Source organism: Antedon mediterranea, chromosome 7 (assembly GCF_964355755.1).
Source record: "Antedon mediterranea chromosome 7, ecAntMedi1.1, whole genome shotgun sequence".
NCBI lineage: Eukaryota > Metazoa > Echinodermata > Crinoidea > Comatulida > Antedonidae > Antedon > Antedon mediterranea.
The window spans coordinates 20,724,876-20,746,802 of NC_092676.1; the positions used below are offsets into that span (position 1 = coordinate 20,724,876).

General features: G+C 33.3%; 3 protein-coding genes across 4 annotated transcripts in view; 1 reads left to right on the plus strand and 2 right to left on the minus strand.

Annotated features, from left to right (window-relative positions):
- On the minus strand, positions 1 to 17,572 carry LOC140055207 (protein SLC31A2-like). Of its 2 annotated transcripts, none has more exons than XM_072100462.1 (4): positions 17,445 to 17,572; positions 15,079 to 15,154; positions 14,368 to 14,566; positions 1 to 1,160 (listed from the first exon to the last, which is right to left on the minus strand). In XM_072100462.1, exons 1-4 carry the CDS (start codon positions 17,544 to 17,546, stop codon positions 890 to 892), a joined length of 648 nt encoding a protein of 215 aa, XP_071956563.1. In that variant the 5' UTR covers positions 17,547 to 17,572; the 3' UTR covers positions 1 to 889. The 2 variants fall into 2 exon arrangements, with proteins under 2 accessions (XP_071956563.1, XP_071956564.1); XM_072100463.1 differs by having other exon boundaries at positions 4 to 1,160; positions 17,423 to 17,517.
- LOC140055205 (uncharacterized) lies at positions 2,387 to 5,704 on the minus strand. Its single transcript, XM_072100459.1, has 4 exons — positions 5,593 to 5,704; positions 4,821 to 4,992; positions 4,356 to 4,502; positions 2,387 to 4,083 (listed from the first exon to the last, which is right to left on the minus strand). Exon 4 carries the CDS (start codon positions 4,070 to 4,072, stop codon positions 2,729 to 2,731), a length of 1,344 nt encoding a protein of 447 aa, XP_071956560.1. The 5' UTR covers positions 4,073 to 4,083; positions 4,356 to 4,502; positions 4,821 to 4,992; positions 5,593 to 5,704; the 3' UTR covers positions 2,387 to 2,728.
- Positions 17,553 to 21,927, plus strand: part of LOC140055204 (cyclin-dependent kinase 8-like) — a 13,836-nt gene continuing 9,461 nt past the window's right edge. Inside the window, exons 1-4 of the mRNA XM_072100458.1 lie at positions 17,553 to 17,622; positions 20,527 to 20,872; positions 20,988 to 21,098; positions 21,493 to 21,639. Coding sequence (XP_071956559.1) covers positions 20,666 to 20,872; positions 20,988 to 21,098; positions 21,493 to 21,639 — 465 coding nt within the window. The 5' untranslated portion in view covers positions 17,553 to 17,622; positions 20,527 to 20,665. The remainder of the gene's footprint in view (positions 17,623 to 20,526; positions 20,873 to 20,987; positions 21,099 to 21,492; positions 21,640 to 21,927) is intronic.

The following is a 21,927-nucleotide window of genomic DNA, read 5'->3' on the forward strand; positions in this document are numbered from 1 at the left end:
GAACATCAATTTTAATGCTGTATACCAGAAACGTATCTAATACGGTACACAATCTTTCTTATAAAAATAACTAGACATGGTTACTGTTTTCTAAACTTAATAGACCAAATCCACCAAATCGTGCTTATGCTATTATTGTATCATACTTATGCTATTGTTATCATACCACCACTGAGTATAGTATGTTCAATAGTTTTTTTTTGTCTTATTTAGGATCAACCCACTTTTATTTCTTCATCAATAAAATGTTCGTTTACAATGCATTGCACTTTATGTTCAATAAATTTATGCAATATCACTTATTAAAAGGGAAATCATAGTCTAAAACATCAATACAATTAATCATCTGCAAACACTTCATCTATCTTTTAGCATAGTGTGTAAAAGTTTTGCAGTACAATTTTATTTTTATTTATTGTCTGGGTAAAGATGTTTCTTGCTAATTTCAAAGTGTTTTCTTTTTATAGTAAAAAAAAATCTTTGGCATACATATTTAAATTTTAATTCAAAATACAATCATTCCATTTATTTGCAGTACCCGCTGCTTTTAAAAACTAAAATTTAATGAAACCCTTATGAAGAACAATAAAAAATATTAAAATATTTGTTTAACTGTAACAGTTGTTAAACATTCTTACTTCTTTTATAACAAGCATTTATAACATTCAAATAATTATTTTTTGGATGATCTAAAGTCAAATAAAAATCGTAAAACTTACGTTTTTTACTCTATCTTTTTTATTTGAATTGGATCATCCAAAAGAAAAATTATTTGAATACTATACAGAGATCCAGATGAACCTTTTTACTAACATTTATAACATGGAATTATATCTGTCCACTAATATAACATTTTCTATACACTCTCTCTATTATAGTTTTAATGAGTTCAAATTGAAGTTCTGTAAGAACTGCGATTACTTTCAGAAACGCTAAATGAACTGCCGCTAATGGAAGAAGTGTTTATACTGTCTGGCCTTTTCATTGACCCTTCAGCAAATTTATCTCGAAATGGTGAAAATACAAAATATGTTATTGTAGAAGCAATGAAAATGGTAATTGCAATGTAACCGTTGTACGTCATGACGGCTAACATGAGAAAGTAGCCAGTTATGACTTGTAACAGGTGAAGAGTGGATCGTGTTACATGAAGACGCAACCTGTGAAATAAATAAGATGATAATCAGATTGACCATTAAATGTATATACTTTTCCCTGAAAAAATAAATGTATCAATTAAACATAATAACTATTCATTTGGCTAAAAAAAAAGAATACATTAGAGGCAGGAGCCCCGGATAGCGTTACGAAGTCGTTAACTCCAGACAGCACAGCTAATGTGTTTTTCCAAGGATAATTTCTCAATACCTAAACTTTGTCACCGCCCATAAGTGAGCTTTCCATTAACCATTGGCCAATGAACACCATGTAACCTACTTAACCAATTTCGTCACATGGTTCGTTGGGTATAGTAATTGATTGGGTTGTTTAATACAATGACCTTGCTCTACTGAAGTACATACAAACATCGGCATACATGATCCACATGAGAAGAATAATAAATCCAAAGGAAAAATACTGAAAAATGATCTCACTGTTTTTAAATCGTTTTGATTTAGCTTTTTGCTTTATTTAATTTACTTTGTTTCTCCATTGCGATCCAGCCACTGATACCCACAACATTGTCATTATCTCAGTAATTTGCCTTTGCATTTATATTACACACAGGAAACTGATTATACACAGAAAAAAAAGATACAGTAAATATAAAATAAACACAATTCGTTTACAGTCAACAGTATTGTTTTACAAAGAACACCGCCTTCCTTTGAATCAAATAAGGCGGAACGCAACGCATCATTATTTTGCGGCACACTATTGATTGCGGATTAATAGATAACAACACTCGAGATAACCACAATTATAAATAAATTAAGCTGCTCATGATAATTATAATAATAATTTATTGGCACTACACTTTCTCTATCAGTGTGACACTTCAACTTGTGAAGGTGCGTCCAAAGAAACAAAATACAGTATAACAATAAAAAAGAGAAATAGCAATAATTATAATTGGTAAAATATTTAGATTTTAATCCGCGTTTTCCTCTCCATTGTTTAATAACCAATTAATACTAATAATAGGCTGAACATGTGGGACGCTGGTTTGGATCATTTGGAGCTAAGACTATTCGTGAAAGAAATAAAATCGCGTCTGTACATTCATACACGTTTACATTTTTTTTTTTAATCTATGATACTGACAACAATTATATATTTTTATTTTAAAGAAGTTAAAAACATTGTCGTAACATTGATGTTGTTATAAACTCAATAATCATAACTAAACATCTCCATCTATTATACAATACAAACCATACAGTGCAATACAAAATTAGTATAATTAGTTTTAATGTGTTATTGACCTTCATTGTTATCATGACTCATCTATTAAGCGATTCAACGAATAATGTGCACAAAATAGGACAACATTTTGTATGCCTAATTTTATAATGATATTAAAATATAGGATATATTTTTTTACAAATAACGCTTTAATTTATTAACATTGATAATTATGGTACTATACGCCTGTTGAAGAAGTAAAAAGTGAGTGAAAAAATATAAACTGGTCACATTTCTATACACTGACTTAGTGACTAAGTTAAATACTAAGCGGAAAACATCTAAGTAAAACGATATCTAAACACTACAGCAACTAACACCATTAATCTGAGTTTGCATGTTTTAGTGCATTCAAAATGTCGATTCGATAATCTCGTTTCCAACTTTCTGCTGAGATGTTGCATATGTGTACAATGCATTCTATGCATTTTCCTTCGATTGATAGCTTTACGTCAAAACGTGTCGCAAAAGCATATCTATCCCCATTTGTTTTCATGCGATAGTCCCAACCGTTACCGAGAAGAAAGTCTAATTGTCCAAAACTTTCTGGCGAATATTCTTCACGAAAGCAGTTACTGGCATTAAGACCAAATAACTTGGTATCTATGCCCTGTTCGTATAATATACTAAACCGCACTTGCCTTTTTTTGCTTGATAAACCGCGCTGTATCTGTTGGCGTATACACCTTCTTAATGTAGCTTTTCGCTCTTCATAAGTTGCCTTTGAAATATTAATAAGAGAATTGACTCGTTCTTCGGCTGCTTGAAGTGTGGCACGACGGCGTTCAGCCCACCTTCCGTTAATTTTTAGCTTAACAGGCTTGGGATTTGTTAGGACTTCGGTAAAGGATCCTACCATCAATAGGTTATATGTTCCCAATTTTCGAAGTTTGTAACCACGTCCCTCAACAATTCCGTCGTTATTATTGATATGTAACGATGTTAAAAAATGATAAATATCGTCGTCATCGGTTGGTAGAAATGATCCAATTGAAACTAGTTCATCTTCTAAAACACATTGTGTAATTTCCTCGCTTTCTTTCGTAGTTCTTTGATGTGACAAATTTGCATTTTCCAACGTTGCTAGATGTCGACTATGCTTATTTTTCATGGGTTTTCGTTTACTCTTTTTGTGTTTAGAGCTAGACACTTTTTGTGTTGATGATTGAACATCTTCTAGATTCGGATTAATATCTTCTTGGTATTTGTAACAACTTAGGACATCACAGTACCCAATAACGATGTGTTTGGTTTCATCACTAAAATCGTAAGATATTTCTAATATTTTACGAAAGGGATCGTTGATAAGGACATTGCCCTCTTGTTGTTTCGATTCTAGGTTAAAATTGATTGTATCTCCTTCGACCAAATTCTCATGCTTTACCGTACATCTCATTGGCGCACTCAAGTCATGGACCTTTCTCTTCCGATTTCGCTTACCCAGTTTTTCCATCGGCGTTGTTTTTCGAATGTAATTTGGTAACAGAAATGTGTCATGTTTTGACTGCCATCCTTGATAGTGAACACCAAAATGATTACCATCAGGTAATATGTTTATTCCAGTGATAGTTGCGGCTCTCCAAACACCACATTCTTCATCCAATACCTCTACATTTTGACCTATGTAAAACTGTGCCATAGAATTCATGCCGCTCTCTTCTTCCATTGTTTAGGTTCCTGTAAATAACAATACAGAATAATAATGTTTGGGCAGGAGGATACTTTATAAAAACCCGCATTTATAACACCGTCCAATCAGAAAGCTTCCTGTCTACGGTAATGCGGTTACCAAACAATGAGCTTATCACCTGATTAGGCCTACCTGACCGTGATGTAATCAAATGTGGCAATCCCAAGCGTTATAATGTATTTATTTAATATAAATTTACAGTAATCAATGTAAGCCTACTAATCGACTTATGAAGAAAGCCGGGTAACGCAAAACTCACAAGATAGGAATATGTTTACACCTCGTTAACATTACGCCGAGCACGTTCGTTCCACACTCTTTGTTGGTCTTCTGGGCAATCTTTCCATAGTTGGCTAAGGGCTCTGTTTCTCTCAATAAAGTTTAGTTCTTGCTGATGACGCATTACCTAATATTTAAATAAATTATAATTAATTATAATACCATATTGAAATACCTCTTAAATGTAAGTTGACAGTAACAATTAACGATTACAATAATTATATAATAAAAAGCAGTACGCGTATTCAAGGAAGAAATATATTTCTGTATGTTATTAAATTCATAATATTTGTATAGCCTCATACCTAAGGCCATTTTATGATTTTTTTTATTGAGTTTCCATTTTAAGTGCAATGAAATCGGTTCAGGAAAGAGTAAACATTGCATTTTTTTCCCCTGATCGGTTATAAACATAGAACTACTTGTATTAATAATCATGTTATACCTCCGGAATGTTTTCTTGAACGAATAAGTTATATCCCGACAACCTTCTTTTTTTCACAGGGTTTGGTTTTCTATGTTTCCTTTTTATTTGGACATTTTGACAAATTTCTTGCATCGGTTGTCTTTGTTGACGTTCTTTTTTCTTTAACATTGTATATGCGCTGGCATCTTTGCTGTTAAACATAATAACATGATAATCAATTGGTTAAACATAATTATACTGTACGTGGAAAAGTTATCAGCCCGGGAATGTTGTTTAAAAAATGACAACCGACTCAGTATGCGTTTTGAAAATGTGTGTGTGTGTTATTCGAACCGTATGTTAACTTTTTAGAAAGGATAGAAAATTCAGATTTCAAGATCTGATTCATTCTGCTCTTAGATGGGTCGTTCCATTATTAAACAGAGGGTAAGAAATCTGAAATACGTTTAGGCCTACTTTAAAATATAGCACTATACCAGGGAAGAGTACGTGTAATTTCGATATTCTCTGATCTAATTATTTTTATGCTAAAGATAATATTTCTATTAATTAATTTCTTAGCTAATGTAGTAAATTTAATAATTAAATAAAAACATTATTCAAATTATGCAAAAACCACCTTGTAATGCATACACTATTTAGGTTGTATTATTTCATAGAGATATTATAGTGAACTATAATATCTCTATGATTATATATACTATTTAAGATATATACACTCTGATTAATAATGGAATGATCTATTGGAATGGATAGGTAAAAACCTTAATGAGAAAAAAACACCACTAACCTGTTATATTGTATAATGCTGCTGTCGGGTACTACCGACTGAATTGTTGTCAAAGGTGCATTCTGAAGTCTGGAAATATTCAATTTATAGTCTTCTAATGACGTAAAAGTACCCTTTTCAAGATTGTCCAAGATTCCATCACTTAAAATGTCCACACCTCTTCTAAAACATTCGGCCAATGTCGAGGCAACTTTTTTGGGCTCTCTGTCACATTCTGCTTGTGTTGTTATAACAATAAAATATGTAAGAGGAACATTATCTTTTGGGAGTCCCCTCCACCAATAGCTTCCACCATATTTACTGATGATTTCTTTGATGATTTCGTGTTGTTTATACAAGCGTCCCACTATGATGATTGACATGCCTTCCAGAGCATTCGATGTATCTTGAACATTTTGAAGGGCTGCATTAGATTCATCGTAAATCCCTTGGTCAAGTTCATTGGTGGCATCCGTGTTGTGATCATTGTCCGGTTCGTTTAGTTCGGACTCATTTAGGTCATGTTCACCCGGATGGTCAGGATTCTCATCTCGATCGTCATACCCTTCAAGAGACATTCTGTTTTGCACGTACGTATTAAAGCGCTCCTGTGCGTCTACTGGACACTCACGCATTCGGTGGTGGATCATCTGCCATTGCCATTCAAATATTTTCAGAATTGGATCTTGTTTGGATGATCCACCACCGCGAGTTGTATGTTGATAGAACCTACACATGTCCATATAGTGAGAACGTTCCCCCTGTTCTGTAGACAGCCTCATAACGGAGTGAAATGGGTAACTTTGTAGCAACTGAGGGACAACATCGATGAACTTCATTTCATAACCTGTGAATACATTTCCATACTTGAAAAGGATCAAACGATGGAATTTATCGGCATGATTAGTGTATTTAGAAATTTGTTCATGTCCATGGCCCCACGAATAATCATCCACCGATACACTACCATTCTCTCGTCCTGGGAGAATAATTACAGACTCGTCTCTTAGCATCCTGTACATGTGAGCAAGATGGTGAAAAATTAGTTGTTGCAGAAGTTTTACACTTATAGATCTGGAAGGCAGATTTAGAATACGCTGAAGATCTACGGGAAGTAATCGCGAATGAGGTGTGTCTGGTAAAACATTATCGAATATGTCCGGGAAAGGAACGACATCATATGAAAAAAAGTCAGTAATTGCCGGGTATACAATTAACTGTGCTGACGGTTTGTTTAAGGTGATCTGTTTAAGTTGGTCATCTTCAAACACTATGTGGAATCCCCCGTCTTTATTTCGGTGAACACCGCGAGCCTTTATATTGTTGACCAAATGTTGCAGTCGGACTTTGCGTAGAGCAACTCCATTAACTCCCGGAATTAACGACGTGATTCTAAATGGTAGAAATTGTGTTCGTAAAAAGATGTATATAAAACACGCTTACTAAAAAAAGTATATCAACATAAATATCAAACACATTTTACACAGCTTTATCTCAGTTTTAAACATTAATTAATTCAATAATAATATTGCAAATATTTGCGCGCAGTAGCGTCTCGTTTAAATTAACGCTTGCTTCTTGACGTGACGAATATGGACGCTAAAGCGTTACCGTATTTGTTGTCTACAATTGTTCAGATTAATTTACAAAATATTTCTAAATTTCTAGTGAAAATGGATGAAAATGTATACTATATTTTGAAGGTACTTACGTATGAATGTCTTGTATAACAAGTCGCAACTGGTGTTCAACAATTCGTGTTATACCATGGTCTATACAAATACCAAAGTGTTCAAGTGGCACATCTAACAGTCGATGTGGATGTACCCTCCCTACTCTTTTTCTTACATCTGATCTTAGTCCACTCTCCTCATCATAAAGCTTATTTTCCTCCTTGATTGTTTCAATATAAATATTGAATCCATCGGCGGTTAGTGGTCCTATCTTACCTCCAAGCACAGCATCTTGAAATTTGGCATCCGACGATATAAATATTTTGTGTCCGTGCTCTTGCATGTGACAAATCCAATCGTTTATATAATTATTTTTGTCATATCTTAAATTAGATTCGAGATTGGCCCTGTCGTCCCCAAAATAGAAAATTGCCACTCTCCAAAAATCTTTAGGGCTATGAAATCCTTTACCTTTTAGAGCCTGAACATTATTAATGTTCGTAAGGCCAAACACCGTTGATTGTCGCCTTCCCATTATACGAGCATCGCCATATAATCGCCACCACTCTTCACCATCTACATAATGGTACACATACATTAATGCATCATGTAAAGAGTGAGGATCAATAAATATGCCACCAGGTAGAGAAGTGGGCTTCATGATCCGCTCGAATTCCGCTTTATACTTTTTCTTGAGCACACGCACTTTGTTATTTGCGGCAAATAATCCAGGTAGTCGCTTTCGGAGCCACGTTAATGCCTCGACGACATTAGTTGTGTCCTCCAAAAATAGTAAATCGTGTTCATTTATTTGGAGTTGTTTAATTTCATCTCTACAATAGAAATTTAAAAAGTGAAAGCTCAGTAAGTTATAAATCTGCATCCAGGCACAGGATGGATTAAATGAATGGTTCAATTGTTAACGATGTTTTTAATCAATACGGTATTACTAAATAGACTACTTGTTGTAATTATACAAAATGTCTTACTTTACAATTTCATCAAAAAGAGATTGTGTGGCATGTTTGGATGATTTGCCCTTTCTAAGGATTGTTACTAAATCTTCGGCAGAGAGTATTCCGTCCCATTCTTCATCTGTAGAAGCATTAGAGATGTCCCTATAGACATAAATAAACAGAATTCAATAAATCACATTATTGGTCTAAAGTTCGCTTTTCCATTCCTGTCAGATTGTAAAATTTAACTTTAAAAATATCAAAAGAAAAAAATTGCCATTTTCATTTCAAACAAGTGAACGTCACGTGAGGATTCTATATATCTTAATAATGTGGTGTCATGCCCATGATAGTAATGAATTCTGTAATTATTGTTTTTCAATTTATAAATATTAAAATACTTACCAAGCTAGTGCATCTAATAGATCTGATTTATCCCCGCCGTGGATATTCGTTGCAATTTTCAATATTTCTTTTCTCTGATCTATATTTCTGCGGGAAATTCTATGGCCCAACTGTCTAGTTTTGTTTTCTTGTGGTCCATCACCGTTGCCAATTTCATTGTTGTACTGCCTAATCAGGTTGCTTGTTGATTTTAGTTTATTTTGTACGCGCTCATCTTGTATCATATCTGCGATAGGCATGGGATTGTTGACAACAGATGCGGTGCACTTTTCTATAATAAAGTCACGCAATGTGTACAAATTTAACGTATATTCGTCAATATCATCGATGTACGTCTGCAACATAGCTTCCGTATCTCGAAGATGTCCACCACTTAAAATGAGAACGGTGAAGTACGAAACGCTAAGGTGGGTGCGTTGGCTTTTGTTTTGTGGTAGACTTTCATTGCGCACAACCAATCCGTTTTGATAAATATAATAATCGTACCGTTTCCATCCTCGATGTTTCTGTCCATTAAACATTCCTAAGAACTTCATAGCATCAGCTACAGCAACATAATAACTCCCTTCTCTTTCACACCCAGGTATATTACATGGCCATCCCAGTTGCTCTGTTCCTCTGTACATATTGTTTGGATTATCTGACAGTCAACCCGAAAAAAGAAAGAAAATAAACTTACATTTTACCAGCTAATTACACTAACAATAACAATTAGGCTATATATTCTCTTTACTATGAAGAAAGTTACAGTACAGAACCCGAACAGTTCTGTAGGAAAATATTGAATTAGTTAATTAAACTCATACTATAAGGCCTAACAGAGTACTTGACATTAATCTGTAGTTCAGTAACATTAGTATAATAGGCCTAATAGATTTCACAGTAAATTACTGACATCTCAGCATTATGTAAATTTAGCATATTGTTAACAGTGTAGGCCTATCTAAATTAGATAAAACGTATATAGTACAGTCTATCATAACTGTATTAAAATACAATTAAACTTACTTTGGCATCTTTGTCTTGAATTAAATATAATGGTTGAGAAGTATTATAACGCGGCTTTCACAGACTTTCACTGGAAAGGACTGAAGAGAAGAGAATGTTCGCGCCAAAATTTGCAGGAGTGGTGTGAAGGTTATCTCAATGTACTGTACAGTACATTAGTCTTCGCCTTAGGGAGTTGTTTGCCTTGATTTTAAACACTTTTCAATATGTAATATACCCCCCTTTCTACATAGGCTTTTTATTTACTTAATTCATATACATAAAATACTAAGGCCAATGTATTACATTTTGCTTGTAGTTTTTAACGACTATATAAGACGTCGATCTTCACAAATTCTCCCGGGCCTGATACCTCTTTACCTCCAGACGTGTATCTCACTTATACGCCTTTGGTTTTTGTTTTGTTTATATTAAATTGTACCTTATTTCTTATGTTTGGTAGCCTTTTGAGTTTCGCCGCTCTTAATTATAAATTTTCTTTTTCACAAACTCTGTACATAGAAAAGAAAAGAGAAATAAATGTTCTGAAATTAAATGAATAAATGAACCAAAACAACCAACCAACCAACCGCCTCTCACCCCCTTTCCACCCTCCCACCCAAAGACCTCGCATTCGGGAGATTTTGATTTCGATACTTGAGTAAAAATACCGGTTATTTATATATTATATATTTATATTATTATATATCCCATTACCCTAGAAACCACAACCCCTCTAACTATTTGAAAAAAAGTGTGCTATCCATTTTAAAAAGTGTGCTATCCATTTGAAATAGCGTGCTATCCATTTGAAGAAAGTGTGCTATCCATTTGAAATAGTGTGCTATCCATTTTAAAAAGTGTGCTATCCATTTGAAATAGCGTGCTATCCATTTGAAGAAAGTGTGCTATCCATTTGAAATAGCGTGCTATCCATTTGAAGAAAGTGTGCTATCCATTTGAAAAAGTGTGCTATCCATTTGAAATAGCGTGCTATCCATTTGAAATAGCGTGCTATCCATTTGAAAAAAGTGTGCTATCCATTTGAAATAGCGTGCTATCCATTTGAAAAAAGTGTGCTATCCATTTGAAGAAAGTGTGCTATCCATTTGAAGAAAGTGTGCTATCCATTTGAAAAATTAAATTGATTAAATAATCACTGTATATAATTAAGTTTTCCAAGTTGCTTCTTAAATGTAATTTATCTCAAATAGTAGGCTGCATGTTGATGAAGACGATACTGATAAAAAGCTCTTCTCTTCTCATTTTAATAGTTCTTTTGAAACAATGGCACGAAACTATAGTTTTTAAAGTGATTTATTTGATTTGATTTATTTCGAAATATCCATAAATATATAAATATACAATACAATTTGATAAAACAAGAGACGGCAAGTACCAAATAATCTTACATAGGCCTATAGACAAAAGAAATGGATTTAACAAGGATAACACACAAAAAAAAAATTAATTAAACTTTTGAATGTTAATTGTGATGGTAATTAATGAGTATTTATAAAGAAGTTTTTTGAAAGAAGAGTACCGGAAATAGTAAAATTACCTAATCAGTACTGATACAGAACATCCTTTGTATTAATTAGGGCTACGTCCCAGGGATCCCGAAATTAATAAGATAGACAATACAAACAACTGAATAAGAAAATAAACCGATTTTACGCATGACCGGATAATTGCGGTCTGTTTTTGATCTAAAGAAGTCGTTCATAACACGGTAAATGAATGTTAATTCCAATCAGGCCGCATTTTAACATGGATTGCATTGGTGCATTGTAGCTTAATCTAAGAACATCAACATGAATGTCTCCGATGGTAGTATACATGCAGAAATTTTAAAGAATTTTGTACCTGGAAAAAAGTTTGATAAAGTTCCAGTATCTGTTGTGAAAGATTTTCTGAGTCAAAAATACCCACATATTACTACAAATCAGAAACGCGGACGTCTTTTTAAACAGGCTTTTGCTAAAGTAGGCCATTCAATTCGACGAATGAGACCTGGATCGAGGAAAGGAAGAAGTGAAACATGTTATTATTATGTTCGTAAGCAAGTCGTCATAACCGAAGATAATGATAACGTTGAGGATGAGCGACAATCTGCTGTAATGGAAACAGATGAGAAACAGGCAAAGGAAATAAATGAAAAAAGAAAAGCAGAATATCTGAAGCTTAGACTAAACCAAGAACAGGAGATGCGATGCCAAGCTATACAGGAATTGACCAAAATAAAACCAAATTCCTATATTCACATTCCACGAATAGACAGTCGTCATTTAGTTGATTTGAAGAAAACAATTGGGAATGGGTCTTTTGGATGTGTGCAGCTTTATCGGTATCGTAAAGATAATGTAGCTGTAAAAACATTTAAAAATTATGAAGGCCTCAGTGATCACAAGCTTAGAGAGGCAATATTTCGAGAAGCAAATATGATGCTTTCGTTTATTCCTCATCCCAACATTGTCAAATTTTTAGGATATATTGTGTCTCATTCAGCCAAGAACATATCATTAGTGACGTTGTTTGTTGACGGGAAAACACTAAGTTCACTTACTAAGACGGCAAGGAATCATCCTGAAAAACGCGGTAAGAACTGGTATTAATTTAATTTTTGTGGCTTTTATTTGATTTTCTTTACTATTATATGAAAACAATGCAAGTATAAATAACCTGATTTTTAATATTTTATTTTAATATAATTTAGGTCTACCCTGGACAGCAATGATGAAGCATGTAGCGGAGGGCTTGATTGCCCTTCACGAACAAAATATCATTCATAACGACCTAAAAGAAAACAACATTGTAATTAGAGAAGCAGACTACCGTGCAGTAATTATAGATTTAGGTATACCGTTTTAGGTTTGTGTTGTTTTAAATGATATAAATATTGTGTGCCTCTATACTACAGTAGGCTTATATCATGTTTTTAACAAAATATTGATAATAATGTCGTGGCAAATTTTCGACAAAAAGCCAATGAATGATGGGCGGGGGACGGGATGGCGACACAATTCAACCACTGACCAGATAATACTCGAATATTCTTTTTTTTGACAGGCAAATCGACATTCGCAGATAAACCTAAATGGAATAAATACAGTTTAGGGTCTAAGCAATCTATTGAGGAATATAAGAAGAAATATCCGTGGATAGCGCCTGAATTAATTGAGGACAAGGTTCTCCCGTCTTCATTTACCGATTGTTATTCCTTTGGTTTTGTCTGCAAATCGGTATATATACACACGCATTCCAATGACATTATACTTCAACAAATATGGGAAGCCACATATAGATTAATTAATGATCGTTATGATTTGTCCAGTATAATGCAATATTTTAATTCTGTTACCATCAACAATTGTTAACAGATAATGCATCTTTTTTGGGTGTAGGCTGTAACATGGATTAAATTCTTTAATCCATGGCTGTAATGAGCTAGCCTCAAGGTCTGTGTAAATTCTTCAAGTCAAAGGTCGCACACTGTCTTAACATTATTTGTATTTAATTATTTCTCCATTCATTTATGAAACATTAAACCATTACTGTAAAGTTTATAAATAAAGATTTTTTTTATTTTTTGCTGTGGGAGAGTTGGTGTCTGAGAGAGACCAAATAAACTAAAAAATTGCCGTCCTCATTTTTTCGGAGCTTGTTTTATATTAACAATAAATGAACATGAACAAATATAGAATCTTAATGGCTTTTTTTTTTTGGTTTGTTTTATATTTTATATCATATCAAACTTGTATCAGTGGACCCTCATGTGATTGTAGGCCTAAATCGATTGTGTAGACATACAAATAGCAGTATCTGAGCATGCGTAAATAATAATGTTCTTAATACCAGGGAGTTGTTATTAGTACAGTACTCGTCGTCCAAACCATTAATGATAATAGCTACTTTGTAATAATAATTGATTGGTTTATCAGCAAAAAAGCATGAACCATGGAGGAAAAAATCAAGATCAAACGATGCCAGTGCACCTAAAAGTGACTCCAGTCAATTGCGAACATAGGCCAAGTTAATCACGGCGATGCCGGGGGTTTCCGCTATTTCTATGAAGTAGCCTAAACCTAGGCCTAAGCCTGCATCTATCATCTTTATAAACTCCATTATTATTATTATTATTTGAAGAATTACATGCCTTGACCAGGGAATTATAAAATGTATAGGTCCATGTTTTGACGACACACAAAGTAGCACATTACAGTAAGATAATAATGACGTAAATACTATTAAGTAACTTTCTTGGCCGTCATTGGATAATTTTAGGAAGTACGTCCTACTCACTCAGTCACTGCTCTATTTACAAATGAAGGGTTCTAATTGGTCAGCTAACAGCACACTGCTTGAGGCAGTTTAAATTCTCCTTGAAACCGTCCATAAAACACGCCATTACTCATACATCTGTCGTACCGCTAATGACCGAAAACCTCACTTTTTGGGGTTTTCAAACGTAACGCTATCCGGGGCTCCTGCGCCTAATGAATTTATTGTACCCGATTAAACCATATAAATTAAAGAAAAGACCATTTCAACGAGAAAACCATTCTCTGTCTGAAATTCATACATAGGTTTTTGTTAATTTTAAATCTTATTTCCTTTTTTATAAAGAAAACTACAAAATGACATATTCAAAGTTTGATTGTATGCATCTTTAATTTTCATATTTTGGGATCTTTAAATTAACTATAATTTAAAATGTTCAAATGTACCAAAGTACATGAACTTATATGCATTTTTTATTTGTAACTTAAACATACCTTCTTTTTTGTATTTTAGTAACACTAGTTGGAATCCTGAGAGGAGCTAACAATGCAGTTGGTGACCCTGGGCTTGTTTCTTGGTTGGCTGTGTTCAGTGGATTTGCTTTGTATTGACTCTGTACATAGCTTGTTGCTACAGATAGCATCCCCAAAATGGCCGCAAGGACACAAACAAATATTATTGCACCAAATAACTCTAAAAATAGATACATCAAGAATAAGTATTTTTGACATACATTACAACAAAACATCATTGAAACCATGGAGAGGTATAAAATATGTTGAAACCAAGCTTCCTGTATGTACATGGCTTGTTGCTACAGAACATCCCCAAAAAGTCTGTTGTATTGTGTCACATTGTGATGTCATTATTGTTGCATGCTCTACAACTTCCTGGTAAGTAAATACAGTATGTAACTTTCTATTGAGCCTAAGATTCTCAGTGCAATTCAGTATCGGAGAGAATATTATACAAATAATGAATGAGTTGAATGGGAAGAATATATAATGAGTTGAAATATTGACTGTTATACTTTCAATGAATGGACATGTTCTAAATTAAACTTTTATTCAACTAACCCGCTGTTTTTTGGTACACGGAAAAAAATACTACGACCATTTAATAGTGCATATTATTGCATGCCATGTAACCCACAATCGTCAAATCAAATTACAGGAATTATTTAGGTGTTATATAATATATTTTACCTCCTGCTGTTTCTATCATCCAACTCTTAAATAAGAATTGACCAACATCTGCTGAGAAGTAGAATGACATGTGCATCTAAAAAAAAGAAAGAAAGTTAATAGTAAAAGACCCCTTCCCTGCAATTTTGGACGTTTTTTGGAAAATAATTAAACATTAAACCATGTCATTCCTTGTCTTAAATGTACGTTTTGTGGTAAATTATGATAAAAAGTGAGAAACAATGCACTACCTAAGTAGCTCGCGGCGATCGACCTCTCGTGGAGGGTCTTAGGCCTAGCCTAGCTAGGCTTAGTTTTGTAGGCCTAGCTGGTAAACATCGGTAACGTACGAACATCGTACGCTACCTATATACCTAGCCTGACGTTGTATAGTTGCTGCATTAATTGTATTTCTATTTTTGCCAGACTCCGTTGATACAAATTGGGGAAAACCCGGTATTTTCGCTGAAAAGTTAGGAGTCTTCCATTTGTTTTGGCCTCACGATCGATCGAAAAGTGGGCGAATTACAGGTGAAAAACAAAAATATCAATCCGCGCGCAATGCATTTTGGGATTTATAGCGGGCCGCTATAATTATTAGAATCGACTTATTTTTCACATTTTTAACCGTTTAAAGACGAAAAAAGTTATCGCAATAGGACCATATAGTATTATTTTTACATTAAATATAGTTTGTGATCTTAAAATTAGATCTAAAAAACGTAGGGAATGGGGCTTTAACTTACTGTACTCCATTCATGTTTCCGTACAATTACTGTACACTATATTTTGCATTTAATACCCACTTTTAACGTCAATCCTAACCATCAATTCACAAATTTTGTGGTTGATGGTACAGTAAGTGACATGAAACAAACAAAAATTAACTTCATGTGGATATACAGAACCTTGGTAGAACATTTAAAGACAAGTATTAATATAGGAGTAACAAAAATACTGTACTAAGCTTGAAACCTGCTTAATTGTAATGATATTGAATACAGTAATTAGATTACATTTATAATGAGTTCTGCACCACGATGGTTTATTTTTGCTGGTAGTGGTACTACAAAAACAACTCAATAGCCACGTCTTATTTTAGAATTAGATCTACAGGTCAAATATTGTATATAGTTTTGATTTTCAAATTTATTATAAAAAATGGTACTATAAGACATACTGAAAGGAAACATTAAAACCCATTTTCTGTAACTGTTTTTTCATTGTAGGGAAATCATTTTCTGAAATAAAATTAATCAATCAATAATAATATATTAATAATGATTATATAAAGGCAGATGAAACAAATAGCAACATTGGTTCTCTCATTACAAAAGTAACAACTTTACACTCACCATTTTTTGGTGGTGGTTCCTAAAAAGAAACTTTTGTAAAATTTTCTATTTATTTAAAGCCCCATTCCCTACGTTTTTTAGATCTAATTTAAGATCACAAACTATATTTAATGTAAAAATAATACTATATGGTCCTATTGCGATAACTTTTTTCGTCTTTAAACGGTTAAAAATGTGAAAAATAAATCGATTTTAATAATTATAGCGGCCCGCTATAAATCCCAAAATGCATTGCGCGCGGATTGATATTTTTGTTTTTCACCTGTAATTCGCCCACTTTTCGATCGATCGTGAAGCCAAAACAAATGGAAGACTCCTAACTTTTCAGCGAAAATACCGGGTGTTCCCCAATTTGTATCAACGGAGTCTGGCAAAAATAGAAAGACAATTAATGCAGCAACTATACAACGTCAGGCTAGGTATATAGCTAGCGTACGATGTTCGTACGTTACCGTTGTTTACCAGCTAGGCCTACAAAACTAAGCCTAGCTAGGCTAGGCCTGAGACCGTCCGCGAGAGTTCGATCGCCGCGAGCTACTTAGGTAGTGCATTGTTTCTCACTTTTTATCATAATTTACCATAAAACGTACATTTAAGACAAGGAATGACATGGTTTAATGTTTTTAAAGTGATATATATGTATTATTTTCCAAAAAACGTCCAAAATTGCAGGGAAGGGGTCTTTAACAAATTTAAATAGGCCAATAATATATTTAATTATCAAATGACACAGTTCCGTCGATGCACAGCATTGTAGAAGCATATTCTTTGTCCCGGCTATGTTGTCCAGAGTTGCGTAACGGTAACAGTCAATTGTAATCTTGGACCGGGCCCCTGTCTGCTTCTCTCTGGAAATGGGGGTACCTGGCCTAGATAGAGATAGGCCTAGGCCTAACTTCTAGGCCTAGGATCAGTTTTTTTAAACCGAAATTAGAACACAAGTATCAAACCAACCTAGTTGAAAACTACTGAAATTAAACTATGTCATATAATCTAAATAAAGAACTCACGATTACAACATAGAATCCTTACGATTGCAATAAAATTAGATGTAAAACTGGGTCTACCCAGCAGCAACAAAAACGCTGTTGTTGTTTTCTTCTGATCTTCAGCATGTGATGTTAAATTGCGCATGCGTTCAGAAAATTACGGACACCGAGTTCGTGTTTTCACAGGGGATGTTTGACATAAGATTTGACATAAAAGTACTGTAAGTATAATAATAATATAATTTTTAATAGGTATAGCATCTAGTAGACATATAACTAATAGTTAGGCATAATATGATTGAACAAATAAACCAGTTTTACCACAGTCTATGCTAAGAAGCTAGGCCAGGCCTAGCTAGCTAGGCCAGTCACTGTCGCAGAGGAAGAGTCCTGCTGGACGTTGTCTCGGCAGTGCTCGGTTAGTGCAGGCGCAGTCATCATCAGGCCTAGGCCTAGGCTAGAATTTATTATTATTATTCATAATAAAACTAGCACAGATTATTAACTAGGCCTACCTATGCTATGCATAATAGACAATGGTAATTCACTCAAAATTATTTAGAATTTTATTTTGCTTTAATTAGGCCATAATTATTATATTAATTAATATATTAATTATTATTAACATCATGGACCATGGTCTAGTTTGGATCCGATAGGCAGTGCAGAAACAGTTACTGTACAGTAGGTAGGAATGGGCATACTGATGTAAGCGGAGTATGGTCGAAGCGGCCGCCAACCAAAGCGGCCGCCAGTTTAATATCGTCATTTGTATGGAACGCCATGTGCGCTTTAATCTTTGATTGCCGTTGTCAACGCCATGGCCTATGGCGAGTTGAGTTACAGCTAAATAAATATAAGCCAACTCATGTACTATCAAATCTTTATATTTCTATAATAATTAAGTTTGCCTGCCGATAAATCAATGTATATTTTATTTGTATTTACTATTAACTAATACATATATCGAAATATATTTTGCCGAACCTTTATATCTCGTTTACATACTATTGAATCCTTATACAGTATTGCAATAATAATTTACGTATACGATATTGCCGAATCTTTATATCTCGTTTATATACTATTGAATCCTTATACAGTATTGCAATAATAATAATTTACGTACGGTATTGCCGAATCTTTATATCTCATTTACATACTATCGATTTTTATACAGTATTGCAATAATAATTTACGTACGGTATTGCCGAATATTTATATCTCATTTGCATTTAACTATCGAATTTTATACAGTATTGCAATAATAATTTACGTACGGTATTGCCGAATATTTAAATCTCATTTACATTTAACTATCGAATTTTATACAGTATGGCAATAATAATTTACGTACGGTATTGCCGAACCTTTATATCTCATTTACATACTATCGAATTTTATACAGTATTGCATTAATAATTTACGTACGGTATTGCCGAATCTTTATATCTCGTTTACATACTATCGAATCTTTATACAGTATTGCAATAATAATTTACGTACGGTATTGCCGAATATTTATATCTCGTTTATATACTATCGAATCTTTATACAGTATTGCATTAATAATTTACGTATACGGTATTGCCAAATCTTTATATCTCGTTTACATACTATTGGATCTTTATACAGTATTGCAATAATAATTTACGTACGGTATTGCCGAATCTTTATATCTCATTTTTACATACTATTGAATCTTTATACAATATTGCATTAATAATTTACGTACGGTATTGCCGAATCTTGATATCTCATTTGACATACTATCGAATCTTTATACAGTATTGCATTAATAATTTACGTACGGTATTGCCGAATCTTTATATCTCGTTTACATACTATTGAATCTTTATACAGTATTGCATTAATAATTTACGTACGGTATTGCCGAATCTTTATATCTCATTTTTACATACTATCGAATCTTTATACAGTATTGCATTAATAATTTACGTACGGTATTGCCGAATCTTGATATCTCATTTACAGACTTAATCAAATCTTTATACAGTGTTGCATTAAATAATAACTTACGTACGGTATTGCCGAATATTTATATCTTGTTTACATACTATCGAATCTTTATACAGTATTGCATTAATAATTTACGTACGGTATTGCCGAATATTTATATCTTGTTTACATACTATCGAATCTTTATACAGTATTGCAATAATAATTTACGTACGGTATTGCCGAATATTTATATCTCATTGACATACTGTACTATCGAATCTTGGTTTTTATTATTAGTAATAGTGTGTGTTATACATTTAAGTGTTATTCCATTGTAATACATTGTTTGTGTTTTCAATAAAGCAACATGGGACGCCCACCTAATGTGCAGCAGCACTATTGCTGGCCGTCAGTCGAGTTATTAGCAGAAATTCGCGTAATTAATTACTGTATCAAACAGACACTTTCATCTTATTTTAGTATTTAAAACTCATTTTCAATTGATCAATATTTAAATATCTGAAGTAATAAAATAGTGTAGGATATTAAATAAATTGCTGTCATCATGTTATTGTATTAAATTATGATTGCGAACACTACTATAGTTACTTTACTAATTAATTAATATACAATAACAAATATTTTTAATTATTAATATATTTATATATTTTGATATACTTTATTGATTGGTTTATTTATATATAATTCCTAATAATTGGCTTATTATTATATTATATTAATATACAATATAAACACCACAATGTATTTTATAGACTTTATTAAACATATGTATATCATTTAGAACAGTTAAAATAAGTAATCATCGATTCGCCATTTCGTTTAAAAGAACGTACGCGTATCACATTCAATCTGTAAAAAAAAAGAGAATAAATTACATAATAATGTAGATTGTTATTTACGTCCGAGGTAAAGAAAACCTGTCGAAACAATGACAATCAAAGATTACAAAACAACGACAATCAAAGCGCACACGGCGTTCCATACAGATTACCGTTATTGAACTAGCGGCCGCTTTAGTTGGCGGCCGCTTCGACCGTAATCCATGTAAGCCTGTATATATAATAAATTTAAGAGTGTGAATGAACATAATTATTATAATATTAATAGCAATCTGCAAGTTTATAAACTTTTTTTGATTACAGGTAAAGTGCAATGAAGTTGATACCCGAAATGCTGACATCTAATTAATTTAACAACAATTTCGAGAGTTGGTGTGTCGCCAACACAAAATTCAAGAGGTCATAATTATTTTAACATACATGGTAGTCTGTTGAAATAAGTATGGACTATGAATTTAAGCAAAGGACCACTCAACAGAGGGAGAAAGTTGAAGACTTGTTTGAATATGAAGGATTCAAAGTAGGACGGGGAACATATGGACATGTCTACAAGGCCAAATTAAAGAAGGGAGGTAGCGGCGGACGAGAGTATGCCTTAAAACAGATTGAAGGCTCTGGAATATCAATGTCAGCTTGTAGAGAAGTAGCAGTACGTTAAAAAAAATGTATTAGTATTTGTTCTTTGAAAAATGTAACGTTCTATTTTGAAATCACGGCTTTTAAACTATAATTTTCTTTTGATAAATTCTTTTTCTGTTCCACAGCTTCTAAGAGAGTTAAAGCATAGAAATGTGATTAGTTTAAGGAAGGTATTTCTATCATACAGTGACAGAAAAGTGTGGTTGCTAATTGATTTTTCAGAACATGACCTTTGGGTAAGTAAACACTTTTTATTTACTGTAGTAAATCACCCAACTTAATGTAAAATTTACTGAACACTTTAAAGCTCTGTCTACGCTATCAAACTAGTTTGACCAAAAAAGTGTGTGATATGCCCAAATGTGTATGGGCAGATCACATTTTTTGTCACATAAAATTTGATAGTGTAGACAGAGCTTTACACTGTGCGTTACAATGGTTATACAGTAGAATCCCTCCTTTGGCGCACCTCATTTCATGGGACACTTTCAAATAATCAAGGTTAAATATATGTAATGTTAACACTACGATCAACACTATTTTAGTCCCGAAGGTGTGCTCCCCCCACCATAAAATAGTTCTATTGTATATTTAAATTACAGTATAACATGTGATTATTTTTTGTAATAGCACATTATAAAGTTTCATCGTGCAAGCAAAGGATCCAAGAAAGGATTTCCTACCACTGTCCCAGCCAGCATGACTAAATCTCTTCTATACCAAATTTTAGATGGCATTCGGTACCTACATGCCAACTGGGTACTGCATAGAGATCTGGTGAGTAATTTACTGCCATTAGTACCTATCAGTTGTAGCTTATTCAGCATTGTTTGTGCTATATTTTTCTGTCGTACAGTCAACTCTCCCAATACCAGACTTTCTGAAAATCAAAAATGCTTCCAAAACCTTACTCTAAGTCCAAAAGATCCTATATTTGTTAACCATTAAAAAAACATTCGGAATACCAGACAAACAAAAACTTACGCCATCCTGTATTTCTGTAGATTGAAAGAATGATTTAAAAAGAAGAGTTTAATTATTATTCACTGTGATTTTTGTTGTTGA